This window comes from Aedes aegypti, chromosome 2 (assembly GCF_002204515.2).
Source record: "Aedes aegypti strain LVP_AGWG chromosome 2, AaegL5.0 Primary Assembly, whole genome shotgun sequence".
In the NCBI taxonomy this organism is placed as follows: Eukaryota; Metazoa; Arthropoda; class Insecta; order Diptera; family Culicidae; genus Aedes; species Aedes aegypti.
This window is the reverse complement of record NC_035108.1, coordinates 222,638,291-222,652,592: the sequence shown is the minus strand read 5'-3', so window position 1 is coordinate 222,652,592 and position 14,302 is coordinate 222,638,291. Positions and strand designations below refer to the sequence as shown.

The 14,302-nt window shown below is 33.3% G+C and overlaps 2 protein-coding genes across 7 annotated transcripts in view; one reads left to right on the top strand and one right to left on the bottom strand.

The window, feature by feature from the left end:
• The window catches only part of LOC110676395, a 151,522-nt gene that overhangs the window by 71,369 nt on the left and 65,851 nt on the right, over positions 1-14,302 (top strand). The window lies entirely within an intron of this gene.
• LOC5569028 (hillarin) overlaps positions 1-14,302 on the bottom strand; it is an 89,419-nt gene that overhangs the window by 55,421 nt on the left and 19,696 nt on the right. For 4 of the 5 annotated variants that reach the window (XM_021844119.1, XM_001658235.2, XM_021844121.1 and 1 more), the window contains exon 2: positions 7,307-8,005. In XM_021844119.1, coding sequence (XP_021699811.1) covers positions 7,307-7,495 — 189 coding nt within the window. In that variant the 5' untranslated portion in view covers positions 7,496-8,005. Of the gene's footprint in view, positions 1-7,306; positions 8,006-9,476; positions 9,669-14,302 lie in introns of those variants that run through there. The other variant, XM_021844120.1, reaches the window with a different exon arrangement.

The window sequence follows — 14,302 nt, the reverse complement described above, 5'->3', positions numbered from 1 at the left end:
ATCGAAGTACATAAAATCGAGGGTCCATATAATCGAGGGTCCACTAAATCGAGGTAAACCTGTACCGGTTTTGTCTCCGAACACTCGACTTTCTATTGCAATTTTTCAAGAAAACCATCAAAATGTAATTACAGGGTGATCAATTATTCTGTGATTCAAGTCTTTTATATTTATAGGTTGTGACAATATCCTTTGAAATTGCCACTGTTCGTGATATGAGCCATATTCGGAATTTGAGGAAAACGGGAGAATATATTTAATGCCAATAATTGAAATAATAGATCACGAAAAATCTACTTTACATTGCAAAAAACCTATATTTGCTATCGTGTCGATATGATGCAGGTTTACCTGCTGTTGCAAGTTATCCCATTTGACGGTAATTCAAACCTCTAAAAGAACGATTGTTTCCGATAGAACAGAACATCGTCCAGTTATTGAATTAAGTCTGACTGAATAATTTCTTGAAAAAAGAAACAATCATTTAATTTTTACATGGTCAAACTGGGTTCCAGTTTTTAAATCAAACTTATTACCATTATCTTTCGACATCAGTAGGTAGATGTATTAATCTTCGCCATGCTTTAATTTTCACCCCCTTCATACAAATTTAGACTTTTTTGTATGAAGGGGCGAAAATTAGTGCAAATTTCTTGGGTTGCGAAGATTAGATCTTTACCCTATCGTATTTTTAGATAATCCATATCTTCAATTCCGAAATCAATGTCACTGATATACTTTGAAGATAAAAAATATTCAATTATAGGTACATTCAGTCAGAGTGAACCAAGTAAAATTCTTGAGTACCGTAAAACGGGGTAACTTTGATAGTTTTTTCGAAGAAAACTTGAATATCTATGCATGCTGATTCAAAGAATTATAATTTATATTTTTAAAACAAGTACTGGCATCCTGGCTATCGATTGCAGTTGATAGATTGCCAAAAGATTTATTTTGATTGGATGTATAATTTTTCATATAATCGAAAGTCGGTTTTCTGTTTTGGGGTAACTTTGATAATGGAGTATGAATCGAACAAAATTGAATAAATTACGAAAATTTGTAGAGCATTGCATACCCCTAGGCGTTTAACGTTATATGGAAATTTCTGACTTAGATTACAAAAATGGCTCCAGTTTGTGAAAAAGCTTTTTGCTAAGAGATTTGAGACCATATTCAAGTTCTATGATAACTAGGCTCTCGAAGATAAATGACCAACTATTCAAAACTACATCAAATAGTGATCGTAGAACAGATTGTTTGTATACGTTTCGAAAATGCTAAAATCGTATCATTTTTTATTATTTTTATATAGAGCCTCAAATGTTCTCGATTCAAACGAAAACAGCTCTTACATGAAGTGTCATAATAATACTCTTCAGTTTTGCATTCGTTTTGCTTAACCGATTAACAGGAATTATGCTATTTCGTTTAGTATGCGGTGGGTAACGCACTATCAAAGTTACCCGCATTATCAAAGATACCCCGTTTTACGGTACCAACCAAAATATATGGACCCAATAAGCCGATTCTATAATATCCCATGAAAAACTCATAACTACCAAGAAATGCCATCTGACTCTGAAATCGACTAAAAAACAAAATAATCAATCAATTAGGGTACCTTGGGATAATATGCCCCAATTGGGCAATATATTCCAACTCATTTGCAATGGATTCAAGCCTATTTACCTGTACATCAAAATGATTACATATCTGAAATATCGTCTAAAAATGGTTACTGCACATGTTTTGTTGTTGAGAAGTACAAAGATCAATAGAAAAAAAAAAAATATCAGCTATTCAGCGTAACTTTTTGCATCAAATAGGCAAGCCAAATTGTTAATGTATCCAATTATGTTCCCTTGGGTTGATTACAAATAATTTTGTAATTGGTCAGTAATCGTTTCTATTTTATTCATCGATAAGGAACTTTTTTCAGCATGAGAGGCATATTGCCCGGGTTGTTTTGAAATGTCAAGAATCGGAGTTTTCAAAAAAATAGTTTACAAATCTGGAAGCTAACTGTCGAAGAAAGTTTGAAAGTATAGCTTGACTAATTTTATCAACAACATCTTGACGTAATCATCAAGAGAAACGATGCATTTATTGCAGTATTACAAAAGTTTTCCCTTAGGTGGGTGAGGTTGGGTGGTATAATATACTTGTTTACCCTAATTGCGTTTCTACACTCTCTGTCTGCACATAAATTGTAACAATTTTAGAATAATTATCCCAAAATTTAACCAGAAATCAAAATCAAATGCAGCGGATTATGTAAGATGAATCATTCGATGCTGTAAAATCTGACAAATCACACGGAATGTCTTTCATTTTATCGCGTTCCTTAGTGCGCTGATCCATTTTGTTGTTATGTTCAAAAGCAAAAACAAGTTAAAAGGTTTATGCTGACTGCATACTTTTTTTTATTGATCATTCAAAGTAAATTTGTTACATGTTTCTAAAAGTTAACCATTAATCAAGTCTCATCAAAATGAAATGGAGCTAAGATAATTTTGCATTTTATGATAGAACAATCCGTTTTTTTAAGTCTTGTAGTTGGTCCCCTTTGACTTAACGGTGACTAGGGGAAAAGCACTAATTTTCGACCCACAAGAATTCTGTGCCAATTTTCGGATTTTCATACAAAGTAGGCCAAAATCGTATGAAAGGGTTGAAAATTAGTGATGGGTCGAAAATTGGTGCTCTTCCCCTATATGAGTGTAGTTCATTATGACTTGCCAATTTCATGAATTTCTCGAAGAATTCATTTCGGGACCGTCTTTTTAACATTTTTTATACGTGAGAGTAATTTATGGTTGTGTCGTGAAAACATGTTTGTAGATGAAACGTAAAGAAGAAAAATATACCGCGATTCGGGGTGTAGTTGATCAGTGGGGAGAAGTTGATCATTCCCATGTATAAACTGTCAAGAGAGCCATGACTCGATTTCAATTATCACAATTTCATTGATGTCGTATTACCTGATATCTGCTCTTGATGTTTAGCAATTCGTTTGTCATTCAAGATAATTATACCATGTAAAAAAAAGATTTTTTTTTATGAAATGTTTGATGAACTGTTGAAGGGTTCATCTCCAAATAATCGATTATTGCCAAGGCTATATAAAGACACATACATTCGAGGTATGTTCTGTGAACCCAGTTTTGAATTTGCAATGAGGATAAAAAATCATTTTCAGAGAAGAAAACATGTTTTTTTTTGTGAGCGAGTTGCTAATTCAAAGGAATATTGCATAACTTTAGGCGTTTTATGTGGTGTTTTCTGTAATTCACAACATTCAACTCTAGTTGTAAGATTTTTGATACTTGATTCAGATTCAGTGACCCTTGAATGTTTTGAATAGCATATTGTTTTATTTTAGGAAGCCTATCGCAGTAGTTGATCAACTTCACCCCGGAATCAAAAACTCCATTTTTTGATTTCTGAAAAATATGTTTATTATTAGGATAAAATTTCGTCAAAATTACGTTTGTATAATTCGAAAGACATTCAACCAGTACAGGTTTGAAAAATATTTGGATGATAATACATGAACACTACTAGAAATCATAGAACAGAATGGCACAAAAGTGATCAACTTCACTCCATCTCACGGTAATTTATTGTTTGGAAAATACCTGAAGGTCGTAGACACAAAAATCAATTTGGACAAATTGAGATGTAAAATTGTGAAAAATAATAGAATCGTTCTGGTGGACTTCGATCCCACGACTCCCAATACGCTAGACTGGGCGCGTTAACCAACTACGCCACAGAACGGGTAACAATTTATTTATTGTTGCTTTTGACTCGAAGAATAATTTATTTTTTAATTCGCCTCGCGGTCTACTAATTACCAATATTATAATAAGAAAAATCATATTTATTAAATTGCACCAAATCTTTTGGATCAATCTTAGAGATTTCACTCCTCGTTTGATTTTAAACTGAAAGAGCACACAAATTTAGAATTCTGGCGATTTTTGAGAAATATGCTTGATTCTCCCAACCACTTTTGCATACAATATTATGGTGTGGAGGAGATTGGGTAGACTTGATCTCCTAGGAGAATTGATTCAAACCTGTTTTCTCGGAATCCAAAACAGTTTTATTCCAATCTACATTTTGCAACGCTTTATATATACGAACGGCAATACTAGAGCTGAAAACACAGATGGCAAAGCGTATAATATTTTAGGAGCAGTTTGTTTTTATTAACTCAAAAAAAATCTTTTTTTTTTAATATTTTAACACGGTGAAAAACCAGCCTCGGGCTGAATTTCCCTATAATAAAGAGTCAATTGATACATTGATTAAAATATTTTTATTACATTTCGTATATAATATCAAAGCGACTAAAATTTTTCAAAATTCGGAGATAAATACTTGTTATTATGACATTACAAGGGATCGTCGTAGTGGAGAGAAGTCGATGTGTGGAAAACTTGTAAGGTAGAAGTACCGGTTTTGGCCAGTCTAAGCGTATGTTTAAAAATATATGGGAAGCTATATATGTACCACAAATACATCAAATGATAGCCTTCATGTTATGTTATGTATGAAAAATCTCGAAACTGAACACAAACCTTTTTCTGAATTGAAAATCGCGATAGTCAATATAGGCCACCAGCTAATTGCATTGATTTCACTGCGGAACACGTTTTTGTCACAAGCACCAAAATACCGCTATTCATTCAATTAAGGGCTGCTGAATCCATAACCGTTTTCAAAAATATCATAGCACATCTAGTTTTTGAGATATTGGCTGTTGAAAATGCAAAAATTGACTACTTTAGCCAATTTGCATGCAAGTTTGCCAGCTTGTAAGGCAATTTATTTGCTTCATTTGTCACAGAATTCAAACTTTATGTGTTAAACAATACTTATCAACAACGTTTATAATGCTTTCGATGCGGAGAAGTTATTTTTTGATGATTTAAAAAAGTATTGTATTTTTCCATATAAGAGAAACAAAGAATGTTATATGGAGACAGCAAGCATGTTGAAAAAATCGGTTTAATCTAAATTTAATCGTGTAATTTCAACCAAATTATATCTAAAATGAAAGTTTACGTCCTATTTTGCATGCTTGGTGGATAAGATCACAAGAAAGTTTGATAAATTATACTTTAAATTTAAAGTAAACATCAATAAAACCAGAGTTTTACACAACTTTGGCGAACTGTAGCTAAAAATTGTGACGTGCTGGAACATTTCTGAGAATGGCATCAGATTCAGCAGCCCCAAACCTACTAGAGACACATAATTTGATCCTTGAGACACGCAAAAATGTCATTTTTGTTACGCTGTGTTTCCTATGAGTGTGACCAAATTACGTGTACAGCAGCTAGAACTTCAAGGAAAAATAAGTTACATTTGTTTTTGAACGAACTCGTTCGAATAAATGAAAGTATCATGTTGATGTGAATGATGTTTACTAAACACAAAATGATTGATGCTGTTTTGCTTTGTAAAACAGTGTTTAAACCTTTGGCTATGTTTAAACCTACAATTAGCGCTATGGCCAAAACCGATGTTCTACCTTAGCATTAAAATATTTTTAAAGGGACAAAATGTCGTGATGTCGCACAGTGCGTTGAATGTATGGAGATACGGGACAAAAATCAAAACTGGAAGATCAAGCCAATTGAGCACCTTGGTATGGAAGGGAAAGTTGTTTCTGGTCAAAAGAGCTACAATTTGCATAAATGACATATAATATATGCATAATCGCAAAACTGTCCTAAGTTCCAATTTCATTTTTTCCTAGTAAAACCTTGCAATTTGTACTTTTATTGCTCATAATTATGTAAGAAGTTATTTGCAAATATGTCTCTTCTCACTCATAGCTGCCAAAGTGACTTATACGCCTTCATGCAAAAAAATCGATTTTTTTTTCAATTTATCAGTTTTATATAAAATTTGAATAAAATCTTGGAAAGCACATTTAAAACATATTATTTTAGGCTTTAACTTGCTTTAGTGTAATGTCTGGTTGAGCCGAGACCACATAGCGTTGGAAGATTTTCGTATTTTTTATCACAAACAACTAATTTTCATAATTGTGCTGGTTAAGGAGTATACTTAAAAATAGTCAAAAATTTCGAAGAGTTGCAGAGAGTTGCAGCTGTATCTTTCAGATCTCTTAGAGGACACTGTAAGAAACATGTTTGTGCGTGATTTAGGGTGGAACTCGGTGGAACTTTTTTTGAATCGATAATCAAAGTTATGTGTTAGTATTTCATAAGTTTGATTTCATAGCCAACTCAACGTGCCGATTTTTCATATTCAAAGTAAAAGTTTGAAGTGCTTATCACATCAAATATACTTTACCAACCTTCAGCCATGTTCTCTTTTAAATTTTGATTGAATAGATTGGTTTCAACACTCTCCGTGCTAGTTGAAAGGATTGCTGAAAACATGCGACAAAATTTAGTTTTTCTGCTACTCCGACAACTGTCACTTTCGACGCTTGTTGCAGTAGCTTTAGTGCATTGTATAGCTTCTGAATACTTGTTTCAATAACGGATGCTCTCTATAAACACTTGTGGATACTTATTATTACCGAATAAAACGACTTGAAATTTGATTTTTGTCTATGGAGCAATGCACTGTGTGTCGCCTTAACAGTTGTCGTTATAACGAGCTTTAACTGTAATTAAAATCAAAAGCACATTTAAATATCGCTTGTGTTCGATGTGTTTTTCTTTTCATTATTAGCTGTTTTCCAAGACCAAGATATAAAATGCACATACTTCTTTACTCAACTAATATAATGTTTTACATTATATTTGTGGAGCAATAATATTTATATGTAAACTTCTAGTTTTTTTTTCTTTAATATTGTTCTATTTCTGGGGTTACAATGTTTTAAAGAATGAATACTTTGCTAGGCATAGCTTATAGAAAAAAAATCAAGTCTTCAAAATAAAATAAAACACAATGTACTTGAACAGTATTTTGGCATTATCACGTAATTAATTATATAGTAATATATGGACACAGAATTCAGAAATCGCATTAAATTTCGTGATTTCCTTGCAGAGTTTTTTGGAAGAGAAGTGGTTGACATAGTAAAGTTAAATGTAAAGATTAGCTCAATTATTTTTTTGTGAATTGAAGATTATGAATGTTTGAATAATATCAGACATTTTATTTTTAAATAGCAATTATTTAAAGCGCCATAAGCAACTCTTCATAGTCATAAAGTCATATTTGGTTTTCCATTGATATTGATTTTAAACCATGTTACACATATTGCCAATAAAGAGTACTACTATAGTAAATACAAATGGACACCTACCTCTTTATCATCGTGATTGTGCTGGTTGTTGTAGTATGTTTTCAACGTTAGTTTTGTTCCGCATTTTTTACACTTGAAACAGCCGGAATGAAAGAAGGTAAAATCCTTGAGGGGCCCCACACGGTCCACTTGGTAGACAATCTCGTTGCACCGCAAACACGTTGACTCGTAAAAATTTGGTCGATACATGTTTGCGCACTCCGGTTAATGGTTTTTGAACTGCGAAATTCACCGACTAGTTAGCCTGCACTCTTATCTCCAGACACTTTTTTTTCAGTTGAAGTTTCCACTTGCTGGCTTACCCCCTTTGTGAGCGTATTATCACATCACATTACCGCACTCGAAGATCAAAAGTTCATTTTGATTATTTTCCAACGTTTCACTATTCGTCTCGCACTTGCACTTTCGGTACAGTAGCAATCGTTTCAATCAATTGGTTCTAAATTTTCCAGTGACGTTACGTATTACAGGTTCACTCATCTACCGCTGCATTGGGTTATATATTTCCGTTTTCTTCAGCCGTTTTTCTTTTTCTTCATCTATTCCGTTCCGACGCCCGGATTGACAGGGTTTTTTCGGTTTCTTCATTCGTCGTTCGCCAAATTGCGCTGATTACGTATGTAATCTCTTTTCAATATCTTTACTTCATTTTCATGAAATAAAAACTTTATCACAATTTTGCTTTCTATTGGTTTTCACCTGCAGAGGAGGGCGACATGTCGGGTAGAAAGAAAGATAATGGAAATTATGAGTATGATGTGATCACATTGAGTGTCTGTCTGTAAACAGGACATATAGAGAATTTGCGAATTTCCGGTTTAATTGGTTTTACATTTTCCCATTTGCATCTTCGTCAGCACAGCAATTGTACAAATTATGTCCATTATGTAATTAATATGCAATTTGCATTATTGTTTCACATTTATTTTGTTAGTTGTTTCATAATCAAATTCAAAGTTGAGAATCAAAATTTAAAAATATATTATTATTTGTGGAGATTTAACATTTAAAATTTTGTACTTTAAGCAGTTGAATTAATTGTTTTCAAATAATATTCGCTTTCATTATACAACATCCCTTTAAAATGTAGCCAATTTAAGTTTCCATACGAGTAAATCAATCAGTTTCATCGACTGTTCGGTCAACAATTCCAAAAAATGGTTGAGTGAACTATGAGAAATACGAGAGTCGATAGAAATACTAAGTTGCATCACATTATAAATACAATACTGCGCAATTCATACTAGCACATTTAGAGAATGTCCATGTTTGGACGTATTTCAGGATTATAATCACCTTGACAGTAAGTCTCGAACATGTACACATTTATTGTTGAATAAAACGAACAATAAGCATATCCAAATATAAGCAGACGACACGAGAAGAGAAATGAATGCTGACGAATGAAGAGAAACAATCAAAAGACTTGAACGTGCAGTCGCTATGGTAAGCGACGAACCTTGATTTTAGAGATGGGAAATTTATTTTTTATGAAATGTGCCATCTGCATTCCACTACGCTCATTGCGGCAAGGTTGTAGGGTGATGATGAATCGTTATTTGGTCGGCAGGCGATTGCTTGCCTTGAATGTTTTATTTTTAGCTAAGACTGAAATATTCAGAAAATGCAAATAAAATATTTATCCCTTACGTACTAACTTTTTGTTGTCATTCCATAGTTTGCTCAAAGTGCAACTATCTAAATACATCAAAATCGTTAACAATTTGCAATATTGTTTATTGGCAGCTTGTTGGTAAACTGGTTATATTTCAACTACCAATTTTGCGAATGTTTCTGAATTTGAAATGAATTCTGGCTTGAGCTGGAAGGCATTCGTATAGCTGGATATGCATCATCATGCTGTATCCACACTGTTGATTGTTTCATTTCAATTTCTGGCACATCATGTTTTTTCTTGCACATTTTTTGCTGAAACTGGTACAACTGGCATCATCAGGGCTATTAATCTTTACACGAGCATCGAACAGGTTCGCGAAAGTAGTACTCATCGCGGCAACACGTGTGAATATATGTATTCTATTAATTCCTGTTTCAAAAGTCATAAATTCGTTGGGAGAAAATACACAAAAATTTCACTTCAACCGTCGTTGTCGCGGCAGTCATATCCGATTTTACTTCTGGTTATTAATTTTATTTCATTCACTTTTACCTCCTGCGACACTGCGCTGCCGCTGCTGTTTAGCGAAATTATTTCTTCAGTTGCAGTGTGTGGCTTTATTTTTTCAAAAACTCGTTTCACTCCATTCCATTTTTCATGAGACCGAGCAAAGAGCTGTTTTTCCCGAACGGTTTGCTGTGAATACGACACCAACGTTTGTACCGCTTCGACTGACGATTCGTAACTACCATTGAGCACAGTTACGATGAAAAGATGTTGTGCTGACTTCAGTCAGTTTTCCTTTTCGCTCGCAGCCTAACGCATACTGTCTCGCGTTATGGAATTTTTCTCTCCACATTTCTCTGGGTAAATCTTAAATTGCTCATTTGGCTCCCCACAGTGGAATAATTAAATATTGTTATCCGAATACAATTTTGTAACTAAATAAAGAAATTAATGTGACGGTGGGTTAATCAATCTGATCTATTTCGATTATATTTGTTGAAAATATCTTTAATAGATGATTAAACTAAACATGTTTTCATTTTTTTGGAAAACATTTTGAAAAATGTTGTAATAAATTTTTTTTTGGTAGGATTGCGCAAGGAATCTCACTCGAGTCCAATCAAGTGTCGCATCTCACCTTCGAGATGCATAAATGCGAATCTCGGTCGATTCACTATTTCTCCGCAAAAAAAAATTGTGGCATGTAGTTTATTAGTGTCTGTCATACGATATAGAAGAACTTATGTACTCTCTAAATTCTAGTGACCCCAAACTTTTGCACGCTGCACCACTAAGGGGTGAATCCAATGCTTGGCACGATGTCTTTTTTTATTGAATTTCCGCCAAGTACAATTAATTTTTTTCCACCACAATTTAGTAAGTGCTTTTCAAAGAATATAAAATTACGGTTCTAATGACTTAATAACAAAATTTGGTCGTTTTAATTTTGAAAACATGTTTTTTTCAGTGTATGTCTAAAATGTCACAACTTTAATTAGAAAAATAATAAACTATAATAAAAAAAGGTTATGACAAAATTCCTAAGAACTGTTCATTTTATAAAGTGGACCCCTTGTGCATGTTATGTCTTTTTAATTTATCAATGAAATCGCAATCGGGTTTCAGCACATCCTTAACAATTGTACGATATTGTGATAATAAAAATCCACATGAATAAGGAACAACGTTTAGAACGGTCGATCTTTCAAACTTTTCAAAATCAAAGTTTATTAGAAATTGACTGAAAAATTCGACAATCTATGTTTTTTATTTTCTAAAAGAATTTGTTCTTCAAAGGCATAATCAAAAACAAGAATCTTGAAAAAAAATCAACTTATTTTTGGAGCAACAATCCAGATATAAAAGAAAAATTTTCACCGATTTTTTTAGAGAAAAATGATTTATATTGAAAAAGAACTGGTATGAGTAGAAATTTTAGGTTTAAAGTACGTTCTGACGGAAGTTATAATATAGTATTTATATGAAAAATAACCCACTTCTTCATAGAGTTATTTATTTAGTCTGCACAACAGAGAAAAAAATGCGTTATTTTCAGAAGACCTTTCAAAATACAGACAAAAAATCATCAACATTTGCAACACTGCTGAAATGAAATCGAATTTATTTTCCATGTTTTATGTTCATAACATGTTATTCTGAGATTACCGATCGAAACATTTGAAGAAAAACGTTTACAAATTGCTGCAGATCGGTAAATATTTATTTATTCAAGTATGAGATTTGTCAATAAAACAATCACAAAGAGTAAAATGTATAATTTAGAATGCGATTAAAACTTAAAACGAATTCCCCGTTCGGGTACTGTACGGGCGTAGAAATCCGAAAACGAACTCTAGAGTAAAAGTGGCGCCAAACCAGGCAACTGGATTTCAGTGCCGCAACCTGGATTGTTTTTTTGAATTTCTAGGCCCGAACAGGGAATTCGTTTTATGCTACAATGGTAGAAAATATAGATATCTAAGGATGATTGAATTTTGTCCCTACTCACGATATAAATGGCATTTAACTGAAAGAGGGTTCACTACTCTACGCAGTCAATTTTTTTAGTCTACGCTATCTGTTGAAGCATAACATTAAAATTTCCATCTTCTGTTACAAAGCCAATGTGTATTAGAATTTACTCTGTATAATTTTCTGGCCCCTTTGTAGTATTTTTTAGAAAAAAAAATAGATAAACCCATCAATGGTTCTTTGATTTCGTCTAAAATTAATGAAAAAATACTCGTCTGTCAAAGTAAGCAAAAATGTTTCTCTTGACAAGCTACGAGTTATTTTTAGTTCGCGCGATGACGCCAACTCCCTTTTGGAGTCTCAACTTTTCGCAGGATCTTATCGTGTATACGCGTTACCCCTACGCCCTAACTAGAGATCAGGGAGTCACGAGTTCGATTCTCACTGAGAAGACGTGTAACTTTTTCGCAAAACTTCACATGAATTTGTTCATTTAATCCAATTGCAAAGTATATGTAATGTTTAGCTTTTTTATGTTTTCAATGTTTTCCCTGAACTTCTATTACTAACAGTACTACTCCGGGCATCGACAATTTTAAATTTATTATTCTTAAAAGTTTACCATACGAAGGAACAGTTCATTTACTTTCAATCAGTGAATGAAATTATCGCGGAAATAAGACTAAATTAGGCATTTTTCAAGCAATTTACGACAATTACGATTTCAATTATGGTAAATAGCATCCTCCCAAAGTTTGAAGTGATTCGGAAGAAATTTGACTGTGCACACGCCATTTGAAGTTTATATGGAGATTACTATGGAAAACGCCAATCTTTTGTGTTCGACCCTCTATCTCTTCGTCATATTATTTTATGGAAATGTGAACAAATTCTTCTGATGTGAAATCCTCTCAGCTACAACTTTGCCGAAGACCACTTTTGATTGAACGTCAGAATAAATTGTTATTCATCATCATAAAGTTGGTTTGCATGTAGCATGCTTTACCAACTATTCGGCAGGCAACAGTGGTGCTCCTGGCGGGAAGAATAGATCAAAGTAATCCAGGCTACTATGTTCTACAGCAAAAAAGCAGTGTTGCTCTGAAAGTAATTGAATGATCATCTCAGCATTATTGAGACTTTGTTATCAATAATAACAAATTATCCTTACGTCCCATCGAAATGTGGTCTTCGGCAAAGTTGTAGCTAGGAAGTTTTCACATGAGATGATTGTGTTCACTTTTCCATATATTATTATGACGAGCAGTTAGAGGACTGAACACAAAAGGTTTGCCTTTTCCATAAAAATTTCCATATAAACTTCAAATAGCGTGTGCACAACTAAATTTCTTCCGAATCACTTCAAATTTCGGGAGGATCATTTTCATCATAATTGACATCGGTTAAGCATAGGGGAGCAAAAACTTCAAAATTTGCATCAGTCTAATGCCCAGGGAAGTCAAGGAAATTTTCCATTACGAAAAGATCCTTGATCGACCGGGAATCGAACCCAGACACCTTTAGCATGGCTGTGCTTTGTAGCCGTGGACTCTAACCACTCGGCTAAGGAAGGCCCCTAATGGATCATTTAAAAAGTCCGTTATAGTTATATTGGTCTACCTCAAGGTGCCTATTTTTTATATAATGTATTCACTATTTTTCAATTTGCAAAAAATGTTCTTATCATTCATTACTGACACTTGGTGGGGTGCCCATCCTTCTGGTATGATAACTCTTTACAAGACTACAATACGTTCAGTATTGGAGAATGGATGTTTTACTTTTGGTTGCGCTAGTCAAACATATTTTTCTTGAAAAAAAAAATCAAATTTGCTGTTTCAGGATTGAAATTAATGAATTCTGCTCATACTAAATCTGTTGAAGTTTTTGTTGTTCCTCTCAAAATTTGTTTTAATGAATTAAATTGTAAATTCCTTGTTCAATGTTTTAATAATCGTCAATTGTTTGCATAATTGTGATATAAATGTTCATTCTACTCATCCATTAATTAATATAGCTTTACAAATGCAATTAAAACAAATTCCAATTAATGAGTCTTCGTGATTTGCTAAATTATTCTAGACGCATGTCCAATCATTATATTTGCAATAATCATTTATATGGTATTAATCCGTTAACGCCCAGGGTATCCCACAACTGTGCTTAAAACTCGAAATTGTTATCATTAGTTACGTATCCATAAAAACATAGTTTCAGCGAAGAAAAAAGTATGTGGTCAAGATTATGAAAATCGTGAAAGTGTGTCGTTGATATCTATAGCTCCATAGAATTAATGTTGCATTTCATTAGGACAAAATTGATGCCAATTAATCCTTTAGAAACAGTAACCGTTCTCAAAAAGTTTTTCGGTTGGAAAAGTTCAGTTCTTTTACTACCACGAAAGGGAAAACTTACGCTTTACTACAAAGGGTCCAGAAAAAGTTAAAAGTCCAACTTTCACAATGTCATCTTCGTCATTTACTAGCGATTTCAGATCAATCCACTAAAAGTTATTGTTTAAAAATAGTTCACTCTAAGTTTTTTTTTTTTTACAAAAGCACTTCTTAGTTTTATCTATTACGAATTTGCGGTAACAATGTAACAATATTCAAGGAGATAGGTTATGATTTTCTTGATGAAATAGTAGTTTACGGAATAAGGTGCAGAATGATGATTTTTACAGCATGAGTCGTAAATTTATCCTACGAGGCTTACCGAGTAGCATAATTACGACGAGTGCTGTAAAAATCGAGTTCTGCAACGAGTTACGTACAACATTTTTTTGCAATTTCTCATCGTAATAGGCTGTTTTTCATCACGCCAATCTGTCATGAAACGGCCTACTTTCCTGCACTGAAGTATGCAGTGCGGGAATAGTCATTACGCAACTGAAACCAGTG